Source organism: Nematolebias whitei, chromosome 2 (genome assembly GCF_014905685.2).
Source record: "Nematolebias whitei isolate Nwh7 chromosome 2, NemWhi1, whole genome shotgun sequence".
In the NCBI taxonomy this organism is placed as follows: domain Eukaryota; kingdom Metazoa; phylum Chordata; class Actinopteri; order Cyprinodontiformes; family Rivulidae; genus Nematolebias; species Nematolebias whitei.
The window spans coordinates 29,432,696-29,445,555 of record NC_056499.1 but is presented as its reverse complement, the minus strand read 5'-3'; the positions used below and the strand labels follow the sequence as shown (position 1 = coordinate 29,445,555).

Sequence of the window (12,860 nt, the reverse complement as noted above, 5' to 3'; positions counted from 1 at the left end):
ACAAGAATTTAGCAAGATTAATACTTAAAAACAATTATTTGTTTGCTCAAAATTATAGCAAATGTGTGTCTCAGTCTTTGTGTGTCTCAGTCTAACGTTTGCTTAATAAATGCACTTTAATGGTCAAATCAGCTTTATTTAAAAAATAGTTTCACTGCCTCGATGCTCCGGGAGCCAGCAGAAGGAGGAAAAAAGGAGGAGGAACGCTTCTCGTTTCTTCGAAATTTAACAAGATAAGCACCTAAAACAATTATTTGTTTGCTCAAAATTATAGCAAAGGTGTGTCTCAGTTGAACTTTTACTTAATAAATGCACTTTAATGGTTAAATTAGCTGCATTTTGCCGGGACGGTGCAGCTGGTTTGATGGTTGCTCCAATCAGCGAGCAGAATGAAGGTGGCAGGCTTTGGCAAGCAGATTGTGTCATTATTAGCTGGTAAAGATTCTCAGTCATCCAGGACATCCATCCATCCATTATCTTTACCCGTTTATTCCATTTTGTGTCACGGGGGTCGCTGGTGCGAGCAATCACTGTGCGAGGGGCAGGGTACACCCTGGACGGGTCGCAAGTCCATCACAGGGCCACATGGAGACAAACGAGACAAACAACCATTCACTCTCTCACTCATACCTAGGGACAATTTAGAGTTACCAAACAGCCTAACATGCATGTTTATGGTCTGTGGGAGGAAACCGGAGCACCCGGAGAAAACCCACGCATGCACGAAGAGAACATGCAAACTCCACCCAGAAAGGCCCCTGGACTGGGGTTTGAACCAAGGACCTGCTCGCTGAGAGGCAGCAGCTCTACCAGTTGCGCCACCGTGCTGCCCCATCCAGGACATGGTAAATTCAAAAAAGTTCCAAGAAAAAAAAAACAATAAAGTATAATAAATGAAGTTGTTATTTTTGTCTTGAACTTTTTTGTATTTGTCATTATAGGCACTTTAACCTATTACATGGTACAACGGCATGCCTTACTGCTACTACTACTACTCTACTGCCATCAAGTGGCTGAAAGTGGTACTGTTCAATTTTTTTTTTTGTCAGAATGAATGAAAATTGTCATATTTCAGCCAAAAAAATGGTTTATAAATATGGTAAAAATCCATAAATATGTCGCTTTGGCCTATAAGTCGCAGGGCATGCAAATTTTGAAAAAAAAAACCCGCGACTTATAGGGTGGAAAAATACGGGATATAATGTTAAAAAAGAGAACGTAATTTATTCATCGTTTTGTATAACATATGCCCCTTGTCCATTCTGTTGAAGATGAGTTAAATGGGTCTAACACCTGAGACCTTTTCAAGTTTTCACTTTCCTCATGTACTCCTCTTACCTTGTAGAAGAGTTTATTTATTTTTTTTACAGAAGTCACGCACGGAACCACAGAGTCAGCCATTTAAGTCTTTGGCAGGCAGTCAGTATTCCTTATCATTGCATTAAATCTTTTTGCTTTTTCACATTTTCTGTGTTCAGTGAATGGATTCGTGGGTCTGAGTGGAGCGAGCAGCTTGGGGAAGATCATGCCAACAAAATCTCCTCCTCCACCACCTCCTTCTCACCCCACTCAGGGGAGCAGCCTTATCCTTAACAGCCGTAAAACGGACCTTCGAGTGCTCCTCCCTCACTCCAAAGGAACGATGCTGGTATGTGTGCTGTTAACGCCTGTTTAGAAGGTCTTCATGAAGGTTCAGGTTGATATTTTGTTCTTATTGTTAATAATCTTTTTAAAAAAACTGAAAACATTGATTTGGAAACTCGTGAAAATAAGATGCCAGTCATACAGCCACCACTCCCTCACCTGCTTCTGACGTGACAATAACTAATGCTAACATGCAGCAGATATAATAAAGTACAGAACCAGGAGTGTATTTTTGCTTCCTCGCCACGCCAGGTTCATCCATCCACCATTATCTTTTACCCGCTTCTTCCATTTTTGGGTCAAGGGGGTCGCCAGTGCCCATGTCCAGCAATCACTGTGCGAGGGGCGGGGTACACCCTGGACGGGTCACAAGCCCATCACAGGACTACACAAACAACCATTCACTCTCTCTCACACCTAGGGACAATTTAGAGTTACCAGTCAGCCTAACATGCATGTTTTTGGCCTGTGGGAGGAAACTGGAGTACCCTGAGAAAACCCACGCATGCACGGAGAGAACATGCAAACTCCACCCAGAAAGGCCCCGGGGCCAGGATTTGGACCAGAGACCTGCTTGCTGAGAGGCAGCAGCTCTACCAATTGCGCCACCGTGCTTCCCCTCCACTCCAGGTTGTTGGAGCATATTTAGTTGCAGAAGGAAGTGATCTGTACAGTCTAAGCCTCTGAGTTTTGAATTTATTTATGATTAAATCAGGCCTGAGGGATGATGTTCCCAAACAAAAGCAGAGTACCACGGAGGGGTCTGGAACGTTTCAGAACTGGTTCGGCACCATTTCATACTGGCGGTTGTTCATTGTACAGATGCATGAACTGCTCTTTACAAACAGAAAAGGATATTGGACGACAATAAGTGCTTCCTGAACACAGTCCAAACAAATCAGTGTAAAGTTTTAAAGTAGCTGACGGTCATCGCCAACTCATCCTCTGAGCATTAACAGAACAGACGTGCTACTACTGCTTGGATTTTTTTGGGGGGGGGACTCTTTAGCTCAGATAATAAAAATTTGCTTTAAATTTGTTTTTGTAAAGAAGCTTATGTTTAAAATCCTTTTAGGTTCTGTAAGTCAGATATAACACATCGAACATGAGGTCAGTGAAACCACAAAACTAATTTTAGTGTTAGGGCCACAGTTACATGTTTAAAATCCAGTAGTCCCTCGCTACTTTGCGGTTTGTTTGTTGCGGACTCGCTCTGTTGCGGTTTTTCAAAATAAGATTGGACATGACACACAATTGGCTGATTAATGGATGAGCTGCATGATCAGCATGGAATTTTTATTTAAAATACATTATTTTAAATTATTTAGCACCTGCTGCACCTTTGTGCAACCCTTACTGCGGGATAAACTTCCTGCTGCAGCTGATCAGCTGATCTCGGTGCAGAGCGGAGACGTGGGCATGGCCAAGAACGCTTGCAGGTGAGTGAGAGCAGCAGAGGCAGAGAGGAGTCAGAGAAAGGGAAATCGTGACATTCTATGCTTTTTTTAGAGTGTTTGGAGTTTATATATATATTAGGGATGGAGCCGATCCGATCCAGTATCTGTATCGGCCTCCGATACCAGCATAATTTACGTATTAGATTTTTCCGATCCAACCTACTGATGTTTCTGATCCATGATGCATGTCTGTGTCTCCAAATAAAACGTCTCCACATCTTTCTCTGCTGGAAGCTCTGCACATTGGCTTCAAACTATGGAATAGATTTCCTGAACGGAGGCGTCTCATGAAGCCCAGAGTAATAAGACCCGCCTCACATTCAGGAAATCCATTTCATAGTTTTCAGCCAGCTACAACGTGCAGCAGCACTGTGGCTAACAGTTAGCCAGCATTTCATCTAAACATGTCCATTGTGTGGAAGTATTTTACACTAGAAACACCACAAAGCAAGACAGCAATGTGCAATGTCTGCAGAGCCGTAGCACCACATTAAACCGCGGTAAAGTTAGTCTTACGTTGGACATTCAAGCTCCGGGGTTTCAGCAGTGTGTTATTTTTGTTCAGTACGGAGAAGGCAGTCTGATTTTGGTCAGCCACGCTCAGTCTGACCCGCTCATTCTGCCCGTCTCGGAGGAGGGTCAGAATGAGCGCAGCTGACCGAAATCAGGCTGCCTTCTCCGTACTGAATGAAAATAATACACTGCTGAAACCCCGGAGTTCGAATGTTTACCGAGAAGTTGTTAAACTTCATCATAATTAATGACCAACCACTATCAGTTGTATAAAACGAAGGATTTCTCAGCTTGATACTTGCAGCCAAGATATAGTTTACCCTCTAGGATGTATTTATCAGTACAACAGTAGACAATCATAAAAAGCATATAAATTGAAAAATACAAGAAAATTATATATATATAACAAAACAAAAACACCTACATTATAAAGCAACGTAAAATACTAAAAACAGGAACATGTCTGTGTTGGTTTATGCCATGAACTTAGCAGATGTTTGAAGCCATCTAATCCCTTTAATATCCACTTTAAAGCTAAGAATAAAAAAACAAAACATGTTTTGTGTTAGCAGGATTTAATTCTAACTTTGTATGTATGTATGTATGTATGTATGTATGTATGTATGTATGTATGTATGTATGTATGTATGTATGTATGTATGTATGTATGTATGTATGTATATATGTATGTATGTATGTATGTATGTATGTATGTATGTATGTATGTATGTATGTATGTATGTATGTATGTATGTATGTATATATGTAGGTGTGCACGTACACATGCATACGCGAAGTAGGGATAGTATTAGTAAGTACTAGTTTATTTTAGTGCGTACATACTAAAATAAACTAGTACTTACTACTACCATCCCTACTTCGCAGTTTTTCACTTATCGCAGGGCTTCAGGGTACGGATCCCTCTTGATAATCGAGGGACTACTGTAATTACTGTATATAATTTTTATACAAAAAGACTGATGTCATTTCCAGTCATCTGCTTAGTCTTAGATTTATGGGAAAGAGGGAGTCTACAAAGCATTTAAGTTTTGACGACTTCTTTTGACTTTTCCCTCTTCAGGGGTCTCCACAGTGAGTCATCCTCCTCCATCTCTGTCCTCTGCATCCTCTGTCCTCACTACAACTACCTCCATGTCCTCTCTATCTGCATCCATATATCTTCTCTTTGTCTTTTTCCTGGCAGCTGCATTTCTAACATCCTTCTACCAGTATACCCACTGTCCCTCTTCTGGACACGTCCAAACCATCTCAGTCTGGCCTCTCTAACTTTATCTCCCAGTTACTAGTGACTCAACCAATAATTTAGACAAAGAAGTTGCATTATTTTATGTTCAACTCTTAAAAATGTGGCACAGATACATCGTTTACAGCACAACACTGATTTCAGGTTGTAAAAATGATTTAGAAGTTGAGCATTTTTACATTTTGCAGCAGTCTGTTAACTGCTTCTGTTCTCTGTATTCAGTTAGAAAAATAAAGGCTAATGTTTTCATTGAGACTTTGTGGGAGTGAAGTGATGAACACTCCTTCACCCCACGAGTTCTGTCTTCTCTGCTGTTAGTCTTCAGGATTTCTTATCACTCCGTTTCTTCTGACAGTACACAAGTGACCAACATTCATGTTTCAGGAGCTATCAGCGCAACCATCCCACTCTCCTCCTCCTCTCCTCACTGAAACATTTTCGAATCCTCCAGCCCTTTTTTCCTTCTTCAGGAAAAACTAGCAGCTGTTTGTGCTTTCATATCTCTGCCGAATGAAGAAATATCCAGAACAATTCATGTGACGGCCTCTTTGATTTTGAAGGAGCATGACAATAACTCCTTAATGTTAGGTCAGTGTGGGTGGAACTGGATGTTCTTGTAATGTTGTTTTTATTGTCTGTGACCGTTTCTTTCACACTTAATGGGTCAGAAACTGAGCAGCCTTGGGCATACAGAGATGTAACAGCCATGATTACTTTGATTGATACACAGTAAAATTAATTCATTCAACCTTTATGTAGACAGGTTAATCCCACTGAGCCTTGTGGACTCATTTACAAGAGAGACCTGATATAAATATTATCTCTCCCTTTCAAAAAGTCCTCCTAGTTGTTTGTGTGCAGCGGGAATATTTTGATCCAGTGGAAATTATTAACGTAGTAATGAGGAGCACAAAAAGTTGTACTTAGAGGTCCTGATGCATGCTCAATAATCCAGGTAGATTAAGCTAACAAGGTTGAGTCAGGTCCTCTGGACGGATTCTTCTTGAAACATTTTGTCTTTTATCCAAAAGACTTCTTCAGTCTGAGGCGCTGCAGCAAACCGTCTTATAAATAGCACCTCCAAGTGGATCAACCAGTTTGCTGGTGACATCCAGAACTAGCTGTTCACATCAATCAATCAACCAGTCAATAAATCAATCAACTTTATTTATACCCTTACGTAGATTTGGTTACAGTGAGGTGAGGCAGCTTTCTTGCCAGACAGGAAACTTGACATAGACACACAATAAGTATAAAAAATAAATATAACTTGATTTAAAAATTATTCAAAAATGGACTGGTGCTATGCTAAGTCGAATTTTGGAAGCTCATGGCCACAGGAACAAAACTGGTTTTATACCTCTTAGTTTTACATCTGGGAATCAAATATCTGCATCCTGATGGGAGGAGCCTGAACTCGCAGCGCAGAGGATGAGACACATCTCTTAAGATGGATGTGGATCACCTCTGCTGCATCTCACCCGTCAACTTGCTGGACCATTTGACTGTTTGGTTCAGGCCGTACTCAGAGGTGTGAAACTGCAGAGCCCTGACAGTCAATGGCAGGGGTTCCCAACCATGGTCCTTGAGGAACTCCATCCTGCAAGTTTTAGTTGTTTCTCTGCCCCAACACTACTGATTTTAATGAATGGATGATTAACAGACTTCTGCAGAACATGAGGAAGTAATTAAATCACTGAATCAGGTGTGTTGGAGCATGGAAACAACTAAAGCATGCAGGACCATGGTTGGGAACCACTGGTTTATGGCATGCACATCACATGCACAAGACGGCTGTATACAACTAGAAGTATATTAATTGGAAGTATACAAATAATTTGCTTTAAATCTACTAGGTTGTACCAAGGATGTGGGCATTTTTGCATCAAGATTGAAATGCATCAACAATTGTTCTACTGCTTAAACAGCTCTCTGGATCGTAGTGAAGCTGTGGGGAGTTGTTTCATTCCCACCGCTAGTTGTATGTCACCCTTCCACAGACTTTAATCATTGCATGAATTTGTTGTGTTTTTTTAATTATTTAGGTTTTACAAACTCTGTTTTGCCAGTGTCTGTGCAGCAGCTGACATTTCAGGGTACTTTAAGTAGTGTTGAATAAAATATTTTGTAGTTTTACCCTGGTGTGAAGCTGTAAGTTTAAAGCAGCAGAAAAGGACTGCAGCTCCTCAGAAGATCTTTGTTTCACTTGTGGCACCAGGAGGTGTTGATTTGTGTTCAGACAGCAGCTCCTCGATGTGATCATCTTGAAACGGCTTTCACTTCCCCTCACTCTGTCGATGCCTTCTGCAGAGGCAGGAGCTGCCTCTTTAAATTTAAACGCATGAAGCACGGAGCATGTCCGCTGTCTTCACCGGGTGTGTGTGTGTGTGTTTGTGTGTGTGTGTGTGTCAGCCTCGTTGCCGTGATAGCTGAACTGAGACAATGTATTTATTGCTCAGAGTAACAGGTGCACCACACACACACACACACACACACACAGAGTATTGAGAAACAGCGCTATCTCAACATTGGCTTTTTTTTTTTTTTTTTTTTATTGTTTCTGAAATGCATCAGTTGCTAAACCCACTTTTTATTTGCGTGTGTGCACATGTGTGTACATTCACAAGTGAATGGCATTGTTTGAGGTGATGTCATTGCTAAAATGATCAAGCTGAAGCTCCAGTCGCTCAGAGAGCAGCAACACAAAACTTTTAAGTGCTGTGGGACAGATCGAGTTATGGAGGCAGACATTCAGAGCTGAAGCTCAATTTAAAACACTGTTATGTCATAACTTCACAGTTTTGTATCATCTGTTAAACACTTCCTCTCATGAAGCAGCTCTAGCACTGTGCACGACTCTGGTTGTGTTCTTAATGACAAAACTAAGGGGTTTTGGACACAGCTGCTCCTGCTACTTGTTTTTGTACGTCTGTTGGACTTCTGACACGGTTTCTGAACAGGACTGCAACAACCAACAAGTTCAGAAGGATCTCCTTGAAGTTTAAACATTATGATTGAGACAAAACAAAACATGAAGAATGATTAGTCAAATGATATTGAACATGTTGTATGCTTCCATCTTGTGGTTGAATCAGGATATTACAAATCCTGTTCAAACTCCACCAAGTCTGTTCTCAGCTCATGGTTCACAGAGAAGATTAAAGTCTGTTTATGTTTGTTTGTTTTGTTGTTTACAGAGTAACCAGAGGCTGAGCAGCCCTCAGTCCAGTCAGCCTCTGTCCACGCCTGTGGTCTCCATCACCACATCGAGGCTGCCTCACCAGAGTCTGGACTACTCCAGCATCAGCTCTGCCTATGACAACGGTACCCGACTGTAGTCTGTATTCCTGCTGACCTCAATAAGGCTACGATACGCATGAAATACTCTACTTTTATTGCTTTGTTGAATTACCGTATTTTCTGGATTATATGTCGCTCCAGAGTATAGGTTGCATCAGTCAAGAAATGTCTCCTGAAGAGGAAAAAAATGCTCCGGTGTATAAGTCGCATTTATTTAGAAGTGTATTTCACAAAGTGCAAGAACAGACATTTACAAACTGAAATAACAACCACACACAGAACATACCTGGGATCCTGAACAGGATTAATTAACATAAGTCAACGAGCCTGACAAGAAAGTTATCGATAAATATGCCAATCTCATTCCACATCACTGAATCCATTGGATTCTTCATCCTCTGTGTCGCTTCTGAACAACTCCATCAACTCTGGAGGAAGATGGGGGGAGGGGGGTTAGCAACAACGTTCATTCAAACTTTATTTATGCAGGTTAATCCCACTGATCCTCAGGGACCCATTTACAGGAGAGACCTGATTTTAACAAAGAGTGATAACAACAGTGGACAATCATAAAAGATGCATACAAACTGAGAATAACAAGTGAAAATAAAATGGTATTAAAAATATGTAACAAAAAAACAGCTAGGTTGTAAAGTTGTAACTATATGTTTGACAACATATAGTTGTCAAAAGTCTAGCGGGCCCTCTCGCAGCTGAAAATGGTAATGTTTACTCTTTGGTTCATGTCAGTATGAATGAACATTTAACACGTCAGTCAAAAATTGTCATGAATAGAGAAAAACGTATATAAGTTGATTCGGACAATACGTCGCAGGACTGACCAAAGTATGAAAAAAGTGACTTCAAGTCCAGAAAATACAGTAAATACACTCTGTCCTGCATTTCATGTGTTGTTTATACTTAATAAGTAAATAAATAATCTATAAGTATGGTATATTTATATTTATCATACGTATTTATAAAGAACTTCTGAAGAATTCAATTCAATTCACTTTATTTATATAGAGCCAAATCACAACAAAGTTGTCTCAGGGCACTTTACAGGAACACTCACATAAAAAAGCCAGTTAGTAAAGAATGTGAATTTATGTGTATTAGTCATCATCCAGCTAGTCCTCATCTGTGGCTGGGACATATTTTGTAATGAGTCTTTACAAATAATTAACAAAGTACAGTCGGGTCCTCTGGACGGATTCTTTGTGTTGAAGCGTTTCGTCTTTTATCCAGAAGTTTTCATCAGTCTGAGGAGCTGCAACAAACTCAGTCTTATAAATATCACCTAAGGCTGAGTTTATTGCAGCTCCTCAGACTGATGAAGACTTCTGGATAAAAGATGAAACGTTTCAACAAGAAGAATCCATCCAGAGGACCTGACTTCTCTTTGTTAGATTTATCTACCTGGATTATTGAGCATGTATCAGGATACTTTACAAATATCTTTAAGCCAGTAATAAAGTGTGGTGTTTTCTCAGATAGAAATGTTATTTTTTGGTAGAAAAATAAAGAAATAAACAAGAAGCAAGTATAAAAAAAAAAGGCTTAAAAATATAAAAGCAATTTAAAATTCCGAAAATTAAAACTTATTTTAGGGCTAACTTGGGCAAATTAGAGTCAATCTAATGTTTTAGCGATCAGTCATGTGACAAATGGCTTCTCGTTGTCAGATTACCCCCTGAGCGGTGCAGACATGTCGGGCTTCAGCTCTGCGTCAGGCTCCTCTCTGGGCTCCATGGCAGCGTGGGACCAGCACCAGCTCAGCTCTTTAGGGTGAGTGACAAACACTGTGAGCTCTCTAACCGAACCAAGCAGCCTCAGGGTTAGGGTTTGTATTATTAAAGATTAAAATCTGTTTTTATATATATATTTTTATACTGTGTACTCTGGTTCAGCAAGACAAAGACGGTCCTGGTTGTTGTCACAGCAATGTTGCTATTGTTATTATATTATACCCAGCCACAGCTGGATATAATACAGTATATATGGGTATAATATAGTCCCACAACCTTCAGCATCTATAACAACTTTTTAATGAAACCAGGATGATGAGTTACAACATTTAATTTCCCTTTGGAATTAATAAAGTGTTTTTGAATTGAATTGAAAGTATTATATTTTACAGTACAAACTGGATGGTTATTCTATTTTACTATGATGCATTTTGTAGTTTTTTTTATTATTATTTAGGAAAAGTTTTGTTTACTTGCTAACAAAATCATATCCAAACAGAAAGTTAGTCTTTCTCCACCAGGTGGCGCTTTCACTCCTCACTCACCTCTGTCTCTGTCTGCAGGGCAGGAAGCTCAAGTCTCTCCATCATCGCCAACCACCACATCAACATCAAAGCTGAGCCCATCTCGCCTCCACGCGACCACCTCAGTCAGCCGTACGGGAGCCGTGCTAACGCCCCTCCTTACCCTCCATCTTCTGCCTCCTCCTCCACCCGAGCAGAGATGGGCCGGTCTCCTGCAGACAGCGTCAACTCATCCTGCAGCTCCCACGAGGACGGCAGTGACCGAGAAGAGCAGCAGCGACGCCCGGACCTCCGCTCGCTCCCTGCGGGCCGAACAGAGGGCGGGCAGAGTCCGATGATGAAACGGATGCGAATGGACAGCTGGTTGACATAGAAACCTGAGATCACACTTACCCCCACGGGATCAGGACAAACACAGCAGGGACTCTTATGCAAATTAAATCATCAAATTCATCCGCATGCTTTTATTTTCACTCTTTAAATTATGTTTCTTCATGTTTTTTTTTCTTTTAGGTTTGCTCAACTCACTCTGAACACCCTACTTAGACAGAAATGTCCTCTCATGTGTTTGGAGTTAAACCAGAGAAGAGCTTGTAGGTGTTTCCCACAGGGTGGCACACGATTCATTTTTGAAGCTCTCAGGGTGAAAAACAACAAATCATCTCCAGCTTAAAGCAATACTCCATCCTCAGCATCATATCTGTAACATCTCTTTATTAAACACTTATTTATATCAGTCACAGCAGTACATTGTCTGTATGTTTGCATTCATCATTATCTTTACCTGTTTCTTCCTTTCTGGGTCATGGGGGTTGCTGGAGCTCATGTCCAGCAGTCACTTTGTGAGCTGCGGGGTCACAATGGAAAACATTATGACTTATATGTATGGTACATTTGAAAAAGGCCTGAATTGTTTTGTACTTAGTATCTTTAACAAATGTATTAGATGCTAGACGCAGTGTTGTTCATCTGTTTCACCACCAGGTTTTACTAAAGTACAAACTCATGGATTATAAACACAGGGAGGTCATTTCTTTGTAGGCAGATGTCTTTTAGGTAAAATGGTTTGTTAAATAATATTCAGTTCAATTCAGTTTATTTATATGGTGCCAAGTCACAACAGAAGTCATCTCAGGGCACTGAACAGAAATATTAATTTATAAATATAATAATTTAACATTTATCTGAGGAGCAGACTGCTTTGAATTCAACGCCATCACAGACTCTCATATTGAACAAGCATGAAGGCGACAGTGGAGAGGAAAAACTCCCTCATGAGGAAGAAACCTTTAGCAGAACCAGGGTCAGGACAAGAGGCCATCTGCTTCAACTGGCTGGGTTTGAGAGGAACAGATACACAATGGCAGGTTGAGAATTGCATGCTAAGATAGAAATAGTATCAAATGAAAACTATTGTACTGTAACAATTCATTTTAAGAAACGAGGTCAGTTTGTCCTCCAGTAGTTTAAGCCTATGACAGCATAACAAGCCAACCCTAACTAAGCTTTATCAAAAAGGAAAGTCTTAAAACTGGACAATGTGTCAGCCTCATGGACAGAAACTGGAAGTTGGTTCCACAAGAGAGGAGCCTGATAACTGAAAGATCTGCCTCCCATTCTGCTTTTGTAAACTCTAGGAACCACAAGTAAACCTGCAGTCAGAGAGCAAAGTGCTCCGTTAGGAAAATATGAAACAATAATACCGGTATCTAAAATATAAGATGGAGCTAGGTAGTTGAGAGCTTTGTAGGTTAGAAGTAAGATTTTAAATTCAATTCTGGATTTGACAGGGAGCCAATGGAGAGAAGCTAAAACTGGAGAGATATGATCTCTCCCACTAACTCCAGTTGAGACTCTGGCACCAATATTTTGGATCAGATGAAGAAGTATTTGGACACCCGGATAAACCATTGCAATACTCCAGTGGAGATGTGACAAATGCATGGACCAGTTTTTCTGCATCATTTTTAAATAAGATGTTTCTAATTTTAGTGATATTACGCTAAAATATCACACCATTTTCTAGAGAACTGCCAGCAGAAACATGTTTAATAAAAGTAAATCTACGTTTGGATGAAATGAGCTAACATTACTCCTGTTTGTCACCAGCTGCTGAAAGAGAAAGGCTGAGTGATCGTGTTTGTGTGTGTGCTACCAAGATCTCATGAACCAAACAATGAATTTTAACAAAACTTTAATCGTTTTATGTTTTTTTATTTGTTATTTTATTGTTTGCACACAAAAAAGAAAACACACAGAAAGGAAAAGATAAAAACAAAATGTGCAAGAGAGGTCATAAACACCCCCCCCCCCCCTCTTAAAATAAATAAATAAATAAATAAATCATTAAATATTCATACATAAGCTTACATCTAACTTTAAACAAACACAATAGACAGAAGCCCATCAT

The 12,860-nt window shown here is 40.2% G+C and overlaps 1 protein-coding gene across 1 annotated transcript in view; it reads left to right on the top strand.

The window, feature by feature from the left end:
* LOC119430177 (myocyte-specific enhancer factor 2A) overlaps positions 1-10,904 on the top strand; it is a 72,860-nt gene extending 61,956 nt beyond the window's left edge. The window contains exons 6-9 of the mRNA XM_037697618.1: positions 1,479-1,648; positions 8,076-8,202; positions 9,864-9,966; positions 10,490-10,904. Coding sequence (XP_037553546.1) covers positions 1,479-1,648; positions 8,076-8,202; positions 9,864-9,966; positions 10,490-10,823 — 734 coding nt within the window. The 3' untranslated portion in view covers positions 10,824-10,904. The remainder of the gene's footprint in view (positions 1-1,478; positions 1,649-8,075; positions 8,203-9,863; positions 9,967-10,489) is intronic.
* Positions 10,905-12,860: the final 1,956 nt, after the last annotated feature.